Below are 14,727 nucleotides of genomic sequence, written 5' to 3'. Positions count from 1 at the left end.
AAATTCAATCAGATCCATACTTTATGCCTTCCTAGATCCATCTATCCTTCCTTCTGTGCCAGTACAGCACATTCATAACTTGTAAAGAAGAGGCACTCTTTAGAACATCTCTCTAAATGTTTAAATATCTTTGCCTATATTTTGTAAAGGGCATTCACAAATGATATGCTAAGCTTTCCATGCTATCTTGCCACTTCATATAGTCTCTTGTTCAAACTTCTGTTTAATTTTTCACAGGATATTTCCAATAAAAATGTGTTTTATATTGCCCGAGTGGATAGGATATAAAAAAAGAGAGATAACAGAATTTCACTCAGTTAAGAGCACTTTTTAATTCTTTGCTTTCAAACCATATTTTTATTGTTGCCCTATTAGCAAGTGCAATATGTATTCCCCAAAAAAATATTTTAAAATCTCCTTTTTGGGGGGTAAGATAAGCTTATTTTAACATAATTTTCAAAGAAACTGGCACTGCATAATTGTTCATTTCACTAAGACTAAGTGAGACCAGAAGATATTTTGTAACAACAATTATTATAAATCCACTGTTTAATTAAGAATATCTGTATTAAACTGGTTTCAGGGTAGCAGCCGTGTTAGTCTGTGTCCGCAAAAAGAAAAGGAGTACTTGTGGCACCTTAGAGACTAACAAATTTATTTGAGCATAAGCTTTCATGAGCTACAGCTCACTTCGTTGGATGCATTCGTTGGAAAATACAGTGGGGAGATTTATATACACAGAGAACATGAAACAATGAGTGTTACTGTACACACTGTAACGAGAGTGATAAGGTAAGGTGAGCTATTACCAGCAAGAGGCGGGGGGGGCCTTTTGTAGTGATTATCAAGGTGGGCCATTTCCAGCACTTGACAAGAATGTCTGAGGAACAGCGGGGGAGAGGGGGGGATAAACATGGGGAAATAATTTTACTTTGTGTAGTGACCCATCCACTCCTAGAAGAATTTTTGAATGATTGCCACTTTTAGGTCTATAATCGAGTGACCAAAGAGATTGAAGTGTTCTGCGACTGGTTTTGAATGTTATAATTCTTGATGTTTGATTTGTGTCCATTTAGTCTTTTGCATAGAGACTGTCCAGTTTGGCCAATGTACATGGCAGAGGGGCATTGCTGGCATATGATGGCATATATCACATTGGTAGATGTGCAGGTGAACAAGCCTCTGATAGTGTGGCTGATGTGATTAAGCCCTATGATGGTGTCCCTTAAGTAGATATGTGGACAGAGTTGGCAACGGGCTTTGTTGCAAGGATAGGTTCCTGGGTTAGTGGTTCAGTTGTGTGGTGTATGGTTGCTGGTGAGTATTTGCTTCAGGTTGCGGGGGGCTGTCTGTGAGAAAGGACTGGCCTATCTCTCACGATCTGTCAGAGTGATGGGTCGTCCTTCAGTATAGGTTGTAGATCCTTGATGATGCGTTGGAGAGGTTTTAGTTGGGGGCTGAGGGTGATGGCTAGTGGCGTTCTGTTATTTTCTTTGTTGGGCCTGTCCTGTAGTAGGTCATTTCTGGGTACTCTACTGGCTCTGTCAATCTGTTTCTTCACTTCAGCAGGTGGGTATTGTAGTTGTAAGAATGCTTGATAGAGATCTTGTAGGTTTTGTCTCTGTCTGAGAGTTGGAGCAAATGCGGTTGTATCATAGAGCTTGGCTGTAGAAATGGATCATGTGGTGTGGTCTGGATGAAAGCTGGAGGCATGTAGGTAAGAAAGCTTATGCTCAAATAAATTTGTTAGTCTCTAAGGTGCCACGAGTACTCCTTTTCTTTTTGTGTTAAACTGAGCAGCACTGAGGAATTTTGATGAGGTGGATGCTGCCTCATTTGAGAGGATACTGTGTAACATGTACATGAAGTGGTATGGCTTGTGCTGCTGATTAAGACCTCCATCCTATTATTACTCCTCTGGCCCAAGGATATCCAGTATTTGAGACCTTGCTGAGTTGCTTCTGTTTGGAGGAGAAATTGATAATACGTGTCAGGTATTTCTTTGGTGTAATCCAGTTTGTTGACAAAGTATGTTCACAAAGTCCTGTTTCCTTGACCATAGTAGGAACAAACAGCAGTCAGTTCCTTGCTCCCAATTTGCATGCCTGCCTTTCCTGCCTGTCCTGTACTCCAAGGAGCCCTGTCCCCCTCAGGGCCGCCCTCAGGACTGTTTCTCTCACTGTCTGCAGCTTTCTCCCTCTAACACACACAGCTGCAATCAGTCAATCAATCCCCTTGCCCACGTGTTTCCAACCAGTCCTGGGAAACTTCTCAGACCACACAGATTAAACAGGCCATGCGGACTATTGCCTTTGGAAGTATTTTCTATTCTCTCCAGTTATCTGAATGAGGCTTATTTGCTCTAGCCATTTAGCCTGAAAGAAGGGTGGTTAGTACAACCATTAGCTTAATGTGGTCTGTGACAATCTGTCAAAGACCTGTTTGCTAGCAGCCATTAATATTTTATAACAGTTGAATTGGGTCTGCATGGGTGGACCCTATCCAATTGACTTCAGTGAGGCCAGGTTTACACTACCACTTACTTTGCTATAACTTACATCATTCAGGGGTCTGAATAGGCCACCCGCCTGAGCAACATAAGTTACACCGACCTAAGCACTGATGTGAACAGCACTGTGTCAGCAAGAGAGCTTCTCCTGACAACATGGCTACCGCCTCTTGCAGATGTGGATGTATTATGGTGACAGGAGAGCTCTTTCCCATCAGCATAGAGCATCTTCACCAGACGTTGTGCTTCACTAATGTAGCACTTCTAGTGTAGACTAGCCCTGAGGCTACACAGGGGCACAAGGTCCTAGCTTCACAGATGAGATTGTAGGAGTGCAACATTGTAAAGTAATATTTACAGTCCACATTCCAACTCACCTCAGCCGCAGGCAAGTCAACTCACCCAACCTGAGGAACAGAAGAGCTGAAGGAGTACAGATATGTAGTCACTATCAACATTTAAAAAGTCGCAGTATGGGCCTTATGGTGGACACACTGTCGGGCTTTCAAAAGCAACTTCTCAGAGTCTCAGCAGTGCCCATCCGTCTTGACAGCAAACTCCAGCTTTGCCCAAAATTAATTTTCTGAGATCAAGGTTGATATGGGGATAAAAAATTGTCTGGCTATCACATTGAAAAAGAATGCAGGCAATTAATAAGAAATAGAAGCTATTGTATGGATGTGACATGAGGTTTATGATGGCAATTGGGATTAATCATCTTTTGATTTAAACTGTAGCTGAAGAAGAAAACACTGGAAGTGACTGTCTGGGATTATGATAGATTCTCCTCCAATGATTTTCTGGGTGAAGTGAGTATCTAATTTCCTCTCTTCCTGCAAACTCCCTCCCTACCTCTTGGGAGACACCTGATTAAATGCACATTGATAATAAAAGATTGTTTGTTTGGTGGTTGTGGGATTCATGGAAACATTTTTCTTTAGGCTTAGCTGCTAGGCCATAACTATATTACTGCCCAACTTCATAATAAATGTGTGAGATTTCCTTCATTCACCCACAAAGAGCACCAAACTTTTCTGTCTCTTGTTATATCATAGTAGGGCTAATTTTGTGCATTTAGGATTAAGTGATTATGCTGAACAGTTGCACTAATTTAGCTCAATGTTTCAAAAGTAACTTGATCAGAGATTTCAGCTCTGACAAATAGAGTCTGTCTTTATCTCAGCATGGGAGGTGAGGACTGAGGAATTTTCTATAGTGTGGGGAGAAGAGTGCAGTGCCAGTGAAGAAAGGACCAAATTCTGCTTGCAGGCCATGATTTCGCAAGGCACTTAAAAACATGTAATTGCAAAGAAGTCAGAAGCATTGCACAGGTGTAACTGAAAGTACAATCTTATATAGTTTATTCATAATGTCTCAATAATACTGCTCCAGGTCAGCAATGATGAAAAGCTTGGAGACAACCTGCTTTCCCTTTTTGTTTTAAAACATATGTAATATTTAATTACCAGCAAAAACCATGTCAAATCAGTAATTAAAATTGTTATTACCATAGAGGATAACAATTATAAACAATTACCCAGAAAAATCAATTACTAAAATTACATTTGGATCAAATGATACTAATGTGAAAAAAATTGTTTACCCTGCATGTAAGGTGTATTATACACCATATGCAATGAAATGTCATTCAGTTTAGCACCAGATATGCTTTATTGTGACCGTAGTACCAGGCAAGTTATGTCACCACTTAAATAATCTCTAGAACAAATGTAAGGATGAGTTTAAAAAGCAATTACATGATTACTTATGTCCTACCTACCACATCACATTGCTGCTGTCTTCAGCATATTTATCATACCCCAAAATGCATGACTTTAGCGAGTATCTACATCAGTATTATTTCTGACCTTTAGATTAAATTGGTGTTTTAATGACTGCTTCTCTGGCATGATTAAAACTTTTGACTTGAAATATGAGCACCATCTGCAAGTATTTAATTTAATTTATAACTTCATTTCTATTTAAATGTGAATGCAATTCCTAGTGGAGAAAGTGAGAGTGAGAGAGAGTGCAAACAAGTATATTTCAGGCCCATTATTTAGGGGCTGTCAAGGGTTAAATCAGAAGGAAACCTAACCAGTGACAGTGGATGTGGGGTGCATCCAAAAATATAACTTGTCAATGACTGTTGTCCCTAAGAGCACCACTGATGAAGCAACTAAAAGCACCCCAAAGAGACCAAGCCAGAGCTTGGGTCATGCCCTGGCATATGAGAGCTAAAGACAAATGTCTTTTCTGCCCTCCTGGAGAGAGACAGACTTGAGGAGACTTCCCAGGTAGAGCTGAGGAGTCTTTCACAAATTCATTGGACTGCTGAATCAGTCTGTATTTTTTTTTCTAATCAGATGACAAAGGCTTGGTTCCTAAAGTATTTGCACCCTTTCCTTCTTCTAGCACTAGAGAAGATTCCCTTACTATTGCATGTATGAGTTTATTGGAAGCCTGCAAGGGTTACAACCTGTTGGGGCTTCTGTTTTAACTATCTACAGCTTCTGCCTGTTGCTGCTAAGTATCCAAGCATTTGGTCAACAGGACAGTCACACACTGACTTCATCCTGGGGTCAGATACCAAGAGCTGTTCCACACAGAATATTGGTCTGTATGTAGATCAGCTAATTCTAACATTCTTGTGCTTTGGTGCTCCCACCACTTCCAAAGGACAACTTGGCAAGAACTTAGCATCAGGAAATATTTCCTGCCATTATTCAGCCTAATTTCCATGACACTACTCTTTGCTAAATTCCTTTTTAACCACCCTAAACTATTCGTCTCTTCTTACTGCTCCATCTATGAGTGGTCTCTTTGCTTTTGCCTCACCCTGACCAGCCTTTTTGGTGAGTCTGTGGTGCCCTGCTCTCCAAGCTGTATTCTACATGCACCACATTCAGTATCCCTTGGATAGAGTTCCTCCAGTCCTTACTTAACCTTTGGTAGCTTCAGACAGTGGGCCTGAAGTATACTTCTCTGTTACATAGGCTGGGAACTGTTCTCCTTTAGCCATGATCTACACTGGGAGGGGATTGATCTAAGTTACGCAACTTTAGCTATGTGAATAATGTAGTTGAAGACAACGTACTTAGATCTACTCACCACGGTGTCTTCGCTGCGGTGAGTCGACTGCTGCCACTCCCTCGTCAACTCTGCCTGCGCCTCTCGTGGCGGTGGAGTACAGGAGTCAACGGGAGAGCACATGAGGATCGATTTATCATGCCTAGACTAGACAGGATAAATCGACCACCACTGGATCGATTGCTGCCCGCCAGTCGGGCGGGTAGTGTAGATGTACCCTTAGTCTCTGCAATAATTAGAGGCCTTCTCTGGAGCACTGCAGAAGTTCTAGAAAAGTGGAAGAAAGCTAATGTGCCAATTTTTAAAAAGGGTAAATAGGATGACCGCAGGTCATTATAGGCTTGTCAGCCTGACATTGATCCTGGGAAAGATAGTGGAGCAGCTTGTAAGAGACTCAATTAATAGCGAATTAAAAGAGGGTAATGTGATTAATGCCAATCACCATAGGTTTTATGGAAACTAGATCTGTCAAACTAACTTGTATCTCTTTTTTTTGGTGAGATTATAGTTTGGTTGATAAAGATAGTAGTGTTCAGGTAATATACTTAGGCTTCTATAAGGCCTTTGACTTGATACCACACAACATTTTGATTAAGAAACTAGAATGATAGAAAATTAACATGGCACATAGTAAATAAATTAAAAACTGGCTAACTGATAGGTCTCAAAATGTAACTGTAAATGGGCATAATTGAGCAGGCGTGTTTCCAGTGTGATCCTGCAGGGATCCATTCTTCGCCCTATTCTATTTAATATTTTTATCAGTGACATGAAAAAAAACATGAAATTCTATAAATACCTACATGGGGAACAAATATTCTCCATCACTGACAATTTTTAAATCAAGCTTGAATGTTTTTCAAATGTAATGCTCTAGAAATTATATGGGGGGAGTTCTATGGCCTGTGCTACACAGAAAGTCAGACTAAATGATCACAATGGTCCCTTCTGGCCTTAGAATCTCTGAATCCTTAAGTAGCTACTCCTTTAAGATGGCTGAGGCTGCTGCTTCTAGACTACAATATGGCCCAAAGTTTTACCCCCATAGCCTCTTTTCTGTTCCCAAATATTTAAGGTGTTGTTTATTTGTTTGTTTGTTTGTTTTTGTATGGTGGAGCACTCAGAAGTTCTTTAATGCCTTAAAGAGAGGGTCTAGAGGATTGTTCATCCCCACAGCAACTCTTGCTTTGGTCGCTGGAAGTTGTCTTCAACTTATTCTGTGCTCCCTGCTCCCCTTTATGAACTCAATCTCTCCCAAAGAGCTCTGCTTCCTAAGGTCAGAAGATGTTTGTAATCAACTGCCTATTCTACTTCCTTTGCACTGACTGAGTCCTAAAGAGAACTTCCCCTTTCTGGACAGATCTTTCTAAAGGCTTCCAAGACTCCTGCCAGCAGCGCTAGTTGCCCAGAGCAGTGGGTCTCAGCAAAGTAAAGTCAGAGGAGCACAGGCTACATCATTTGAAGGTCTGCACAGTTGTTCCTCTCATGGCAATGCTCTCAAGACATTTTCTTCCCCTCCCCAATGCAGCTCTGATTCCTAAAAGGCATTGTTGAGTACACTATTTTTAAGCAATGGAAAATAATTGTTCCCTTAATACTTAAAGTTATAGCTATCTCTTTCCTTTGTGGGGTAAAAAATAATAGATATTAACATTTGAATATAATCACTAAGCACATATAAATACTTAAAGAACCTTTCAGCATCATTCTTACATTATACAAAATCTCTTTAGTAACAAATATTCATTAACATCTCATCTTCCCCTTATAGGTTTTACATTGGTATGATTCTATTAATTTTTATGAGATACTTCTGACTTACACCAGCATCACTGAGATTACATTCAGTCCACTTTGTGTCTCATGTTATATCTTAATCAGATATATCATATGTCATTGTGCAGATACTGATTGAGCTATCCAGCACCTCTCAGCTTGACAACACCCCAAGGTGGTATCCTCTGAAGGAGCAGACTGAAAGTATTGACCATGGGAAATCTCATTCTGGGCAGAGCAGCCAGCAATCACCAAAGCCATCTGTCATCAAGAGCAGAAGTCATGGAATCTTCCCTGACCCATCCAAGGGTAAAAGCTATGGAAAATTTCCCTAGCAAGTCATCAGAAATCTATGATGTAACATAACCTTTTGTGATTTTCAGGGTCCCATGGAAAAACAGAGTGACTTGCATATATTTTTGACATACTTTTATTAAAAGCTAAATTCAGCCTCTCAGTGATTTCAGTGGAGTTAGACTGCTTACACCAAAGCTGAATTTGGTCTTTTCAGTACCAGTTTATTAAGTAATTGTGTCTTTCAAACAGTATATTATAAAGTGAGATCCTATGCGTTCTGCATAGGTATTAGAGATCTCATGGTATTTTTCATTTGCCTATGTCTTTGGCCAAAATTCAAAACATATACCACTTTGGATTAGACTTTATTTTTCATTTCATTTAGTGTTTTATGGCACTGTGTTTTGAGCACGTATGCTAATATTTAAACTGTTGTCCTCTGACATTGTCAAACTGACATTTTTGTAAAGAATCATAATGAGTGTAAGTTCATTTCACCTTCATTATGGGCCTGAGTAGAATCTGGCTTACACTGGTGTAAATCAGGAGTAACTCCATTGAAATCAGTAGAGGTAGTGGAATTCAGTGGAGTTACACTACTGTGAGTGAGTGAAGAATCAGGCTCAATGTCTCCAAAACTAACAGTCAACGTGTATAATTCTTCAGAATATTTTTTTCAAACTAAATATAGGAGTTTCCCAATATCTCAGCTGACAAACATTGTATATCTGCAGCACATGTAGTACCAGAGCAATGTCCATCTGATAAAGGAGTACAAATGGAGGCTAGATGACAACAGCGAACTAAGAGGATAGTGTTCTGGTAATAACACACGGTCTGTCTTATTTCTTTTTGGTGTAAGGTTGCTTTGATGACAATTCTGTAAAGCACTGTGTACTTGCAAGGATAATATCCTCTCTTGTCTGAATCAGAGATGGCTGTGGATATAATTATATAAGGGCTAGATTGTGTTTTGAACTGCACACCACTACAGGGAGATCCTAAACTTGCTTGGCCTAGCTTGGACTTGAGTCTGGACACTCAGGGGTAAATAGTGCTGCTTGCCTGCTTCCTTCTTGTAGCACAGGCAGGTAAGGAAGAACAGGAAATGTGATAAGCTTTGACTTCACCCACCAGTTCACCAGCAAGCAAAGCTGGGACAGCATGGGAGGTGTCTGAATTTGCTGCTGGTATAGGCCAGCAGCAAACTATACCTTGGACCACAGAGCAACAGGAAAGCAGGGAGGGAATTGTGCCTCAGTGCCTGCTAGGGCTACTGCTGGAGTGATGCACTTCAGAACTGTGCCGGGAAATATAATTTTGTGAGAGAGAGAGTATTTATTTAATAGAAATAACACTCCCATTTATCCTTTTCCCCATCAGATATGCAGATTCCCACCATTGAGAAATCTCACAGCAGTCCAGGGAGCTCTAAATCTTCTTCAGAAGGACATCTGCGCTCTCATGGACCATCTCGCAGCCAAAGCAAAACCAGTGTCACTCAAACCCACCTTGAAGACGCTGGGGCAGCCATCGCTGCTGCTGAAGCAGCTGTCCAACAGCTTCGCCTTCAACCAAGTAAAAGACACAAATAAATTCCTCAGCATGGCAGCTTAATGTTCATCTGTTGCCTTTTTCCCCTGCTGTCCTTCCTGGTTTGCTTTTTGTTTGTTTCCGTTCTTGGCACACTCTGCTCACTCTGTTCAATGTCTTTCTCTCTCTATGTGTGTGTGTGTATGTGTGTGTGTGTGTGTGAGAACACATATAAGTACAATATACTCCTTCTATTTAGAAGTCTTTTTTTTAAATTTATATATATTGACTGCAGTAAAACTGGCTGTTTCTCCATCACTCCCTCTATTTGTGGCCCATGACATTCCAGAGCTGTGCATGACTCATGGAATCTTCCACTGTGTGTTGTTGTTTTGGTGTTGCTAAATATCTCAACCAAAGAAATAATCACACCCTCAGATAGGTGGCTGCCAGCTTTCAAAGAACCACAAAAATATGCCTTGAGAGCACATTAACAGCATGATATTAACATCAGAAAACAATCAGGACATCTATACTGGAGGACAATGGTGGGGAGGATTTCAGGTTGAAAAAACAGTTGTTACGTAACAACATGACTCAATTTCCTATATTTGAAGCATGGCTGCTTATAAATCTCTAACATTCCACTCTTTTGAAAGGCTTATTAAAGGCAACCTGCTCCATACAACGTTTCAGATACATTAGTATTAGTGAACAGTAGGACGACAATTAATACACCAGACTATTAACAAGGAACTTAGATACTGAATAGAATTAATAATCTTATCATTCCACTGTCCTTGGGCTTTTCTAAGCAAATTGCTATAGTAGTGGATTCAATTTCATTAGCTGTTTTATGCACAGATTAATTTAGGGCTAGAACAGGATTTATCCGGTAGCTGGAAATAGATTCACAAATGACAAACCTTCCATTCCAGTTCAGGCCTGCACCTTATTACTGGTTGAGGATTTAGTTTCTGCAAATTAAAACCTTCCAACTGTGGACTCCCTGTGTTTGTCTTCAGGGTTTGTTGGTGTGCCATAAACTCATTGTGGTATAAAACACAAAGGGGGGGGGAACTATTTTCCTTGTCCCACCATCATTAATAAAGAAACAGCCAGTTTGAACCCCCTTTAATGCTGTGCATGTGGTGTCTCTTTGGTGTTTGAAAACCCTACTTATTTAAGTACAGAACAAAACACTTCTGTCTGCATGAATAACATTTAAGCTGGTTACATCTGAGGATACATACTCTGGGTTTCCATTTCACCCACACTGCCACAGCAGCACATAAAAGCGGTCAGTCTAATCATGCCAGGAAGCAGCACAGACACAGCATAGCAGGAGTCCTCCCAATTCAAAGAACTCAGTCTGACAATCTGCCTCCACCAGCCAATGACAACAAAGACCAAAGCCAGCTAGCCCTCAGAAAAGTGATGTCTGATGGACCAGTCAAGCCCGAAGGAGGTGAGCAGAAAGACATGGCCAAGAAACCAACCGAAGCCAAAATCCTTCTTGCCATGTCTACCGATTCATCGCAGAGTTTAATTATTTATTTACCCTCTGTAAAGTGCTGTAAATGTCAAAGCAAATCAGGACCTTTACTTGATCTTATCATAATTGTGTTCCTAAACATTCCTAAAAAAACAATGTGCTAAGTAACGTGATAGAACAGTGATTTGTGTACTTCCATGCTGCTGGGGGACCTGCTCTTCTGTTGAAAAATGGATTAACTGTGTTCACACTGCCTAATAAAATGCATGCCTTTAACCAGGTCTGCTTAAGCATGCTTTAACAATTCTTGTGTTATGATAAAATACTAATGGCACACTTCTGCTGCTGGAATTCCAGCTAGGACATAGAGCCATTCTTCTCCCCCAACTCTATGTTGTTGTAAGTGCCAATGCACTACTTTCAATGCAGAGTTTTGCAAATACCAGTGGAAAGAAAAGGAATAAAGGAATAGTATCCTAGCAATATCTAAAGTAGAAATATGTTCCTCTCTGTTGTGAGCAATTGTGCTATCAACCCTACATGTTAGGTGTGCCATCATCCACCTATCTACCACTGCTTCCCAACCAGAACTTCATCTGATGCAAATCAGCTAAGTCCATTGTTTTTTGGAGCACTTCCCTGGTTTACATCTGCTGTGGAATTGGACCAGATTATACTGCTTGAGTCTTAAACTATGTGGTGTCTGAGCGAAAGTAGATAGGTAGGACAGCTTTATTATTTTACTCCAGTGCAGAAGATAACAAAACCAAAAACTCTTATTTTGTTTCTGGTCCCTCATTTATTACCCTTCTGTTTTTATCTCAAATTTTCCATGGCTCCCTAGAATGGAAAGAGACTATTGAACAATTATTATTATTATTATTATTAATACTAATAGCAAGCAAAACCCAAAACATATGAAAGTTCTTCCACCAAATGGAATGTTTATATGGGGCATAAGAACATATTTAGTAGCAATATCCAGAGAATGGAGATTCCATTTTGTGGAGGCTTTTGGGATTTACAAATTTGTTTTCATTCCAATTTGGAATAAAACCTGAAAAATGTCAAAATTCTCTGCAAAGGAAAAGTCCAAAAAACATTTTGTTTGTGGTTGTTTGGACTTTTTAAATTTTTATATTATATTATATATTCTACTGAAAGAAATTGAAATGAAAAGGCATTTTAATACGAAAAATCAAAACGTTTTGTTCCTAAAATGTTGAAACAAGATGCTTTAAGCATCGGCTTAACTTTTCCCCTTTTTTCCCCTCTAAAACACAATTTTGGAAAAATCAGCATAATTTTATTAAGTCTTTTTTGGTTTATGATGGAACTACAATTTCTGATGGAAAATGGTCCCATTGAAGATTTTCTGAACAGCTCCAATATTTAGCCAACCTTCCTTGATTGGGAAATCTCGTCAGAATATATTCTCTTGATAGGTCTAGCACTTCCTAAGAGAAGTGTGAATTGAGCTAGGATGCAGGAACTCATGAGTTCTAACTGTTTTTTATTCAGAATTATCATTAACTGTATAATTTTTGCATCATTATTGCATCATTTTTGCAACACAATTTTTGCATCATTGTCCTGTTCTTCAGATCATTCCCTGTCCTCAAATTTGTTTAATCAAAATTATTTGCCAATCACTCTTCTGTAACTCATTCATGGCAGATAATTTTGAATATTTGATTTTCAAGCTGTTTTGATTGACCTTTTACCAAGCTCTGGAATGTGAATGACTTATATAGCAAAAACAAAATGAAGTTATAGAGATATGCACAAAATAAATTACTCTGTTGACTTGATATAAATAGCCTTTTCAAAGTACAGAATATGTTTTTCTTGGTCCAAAGAGCAACCCATGCACTTTTAGTCTCAATGACTTTTACTTTAGATTAATGGAAACAACAAAGTAAGGAAGAACAATAGCAAAGTCTGCATGACAAGATGGAAGAACACAGTATGAGCTTTACATGTGAGATGATGTATCAGTTCTGCCACACAAAAATGGCAGCAGCTCATACAGACAGCAGACTCCTATGAAGTTAACAGTACAGAACCCAGAAAATAAACTTACCGTGGTTACCTAACTTCATAGGTGATACAAGATAGTTGGTCACTTCTCAGTGCACCTGCTGTTGTACAGGGAGCTCAAGCAGAACAAAGTGGCCTCTCTGCATGTAGCTCACTTCTTTACACAACAATTCTGCTGCCAATGGTCTTGTGCAACTACAGAGAAGGTGTTTGGCTTTGCCCTGAAATGCAACAGGCTTCATCTTGATTCTGTCATTGCATTAAAATGTTGCACAGTTAGCTGACTGATTGGTGTTAAAGACGCAGAGGAGGACATTTTCTAGGCTCAGGAAGACTCTTTTATAATCTTTCAAAGGTGCCTGCATTGCATGAAAGTAAAAGTTACAGAAGCTGAGTAGAGGATTCGAGCTATAAACTTCATAATAGCCAGCTGCGTATTGTCTATGTGCTTCCAAGAAGACCCTACTGTGTATCCCATGGGAGAATGGTACATTAGTGTACTTGTTCTTATGAGAGAATGGCATACTAGTGGAATTTAGAGTCAAAAGGTCAATATGGACATGAAGTGAGATAAGACTGGTTTTAATTGAATTTGCCTTCTTGCTTATGCTCAATTTCTTTTACTTGACACAAATAAGAAACTGCTGCGGAAAAAAAACATAAGTAGTTTAGGGATATAAAACGAGGTAGAAGTGTTGTGTACTAAGCAGATATATATGCTACTGCATTGTAAACTTGGTTAGATATAAGTTAGTCAGCACAGTGTAATTGTGAGCCATTTACCAGAAGAAATGCAATATTCTGCAGTTCCTCTCGGTAGCTTTTATTTTACTGGCTTTGGCCAATTTGGAATGGAAAATGCAACTGATTTTCTGGGTACTTCATATTGCTTGGACTGGATAGGATTGTGTCGGGATTTAAATGCCAGCTTAAGGGCCCTTCATGTATAGAAGCATTGAATGCTTCTAACAGGCAATACCAGGTTTTCATTTCTTGCCATAATTTGGGATGACTCCTTCACACTATAAATAATTTACTGCCCAATAAAGCTGCTTTATGCCAAGCTTCTCTGGGCTCCTAATATCAGGGTAAATTAAATAAGCTTTCTTATTGTGACAAACAACTAGTTTTCCAGAATCCTTCTGTTATTGTCAAAACAAGAACAGTTTGTCCCCGTTCTGTGCAGACAGCAATAATCTTAGGCTGTCTTTGGTTCCAGCCTGGCCCCTTTTGCTGTTGCTAGTCTTGCTATTTTTTCTTCCACCATTTTAAAATGACATGTAATTTCAGGAAATTGCTCAGAGTCTTTGTCCAATAACTCCTATTTCAAAAGTCTGTTAGACAGTGGTCTGAGCCCCAGGGAGCATCTGTGCTAGAACTATATTGTTAAGATTGCTTTGTTGAGTAAAGAAACAACATTCAGCACTTTTAGTATGACACTGTCCTGCCACCATTACTCACATTGTGGGAAGTCCCACTAAAATTTCACAAAATTATACATATAAAACATATGGTGAAATCAACACATAATGTAAAAATCAATATAAAATGGCAGATATGTGGGAATACTCATGGAATAAAGTATTATGCAGAGTGAGGAAGGACGCAGAATAGAACTCTTAGGGCTAAATTATGGTATATCCCACTGATCAGTGTTTGTTGTGTGTTCCCACCCCACCCTACCCCCATACTCAGTTCACAAAGAATGTTAGTGTTACAGATACAGAGCTTGTAGTAATTCATGCTTTTTGCTCTGGCAGGCCCTAGTTCTGTCTTTGGTGTTGGCCAAGATGATGTAACTTTGCCACAGCTCTGGGTTGAGGATACTTGGTGATGCATTGCTGCAGAAGGATAACCAGCTGGCATTCTTTCTCCTAAAGCTCTCTGGTTTCATTGGAGGAAATAACACATTCCACCAGCTTGATTACCTGGTTGGCACATTTAGGATAGGAGGCAGAACTGTGGCTCCACTTAATTTCTACCCGCT

General features: G+C 39.6%; 1 protein-coding gene across 2 annotated transcripts in view; it reads left to right on the top strand.

The window, feature by feature from the left end:
- PCLO (piccolo presynaptic cytomatrix protein) overlaps nucleotides 1-14,727 on the top strand; it is a 548,662-nt gene that overhangs the window by 466,380 nt on the left and 67,555 nt on the right. The window contains exons 18-21 of one of the 2 annotated variants that reach the window (XM_038373500.2): nucleotides 3,247-3,318; nucleotides 7,504-7,684; nucleotides 9,056-9,250; nucleotides 10,491-10,673. In XM_038373500.2, coding sequence (XP_038229428.1) covers nucleotides 3,247-3,318; nucleotides 7,504-7,684; nucleotides 9,056-9,250; nucleotides 10,491-10,673 — 631 coding nt within the window. The remainder of the gene's footprint in view (nucleotides 1-3,246; nucleotides 3,319-7,503; nucleotides 7,685-9,055; nucleotides 9,251-10,490; nucleotides 10,674-14,727) is intronic. The other variant, XM_038373536.2, reaches the window with a different exon arrangement.

Source organism: Dermochelys coriacea, chromosome 1, assembly GCF_009764565.3.
Source record: "Dermochelys coriacea isolate rDerCor1 chromosome 1, rDerCor1.pri.v4, whole genome shotgun sequence".
NCBI lineage: Eukaryota > Metazoa > Chordata > Testudines > Dermochelyidae > Dermochelys > Dermochelys coriacea.
The sequence above is the reverse complement of the archived record's forward strand: the minus strand, read 5'-3'. Positions and strand labels throughout refer to the sequence as shown.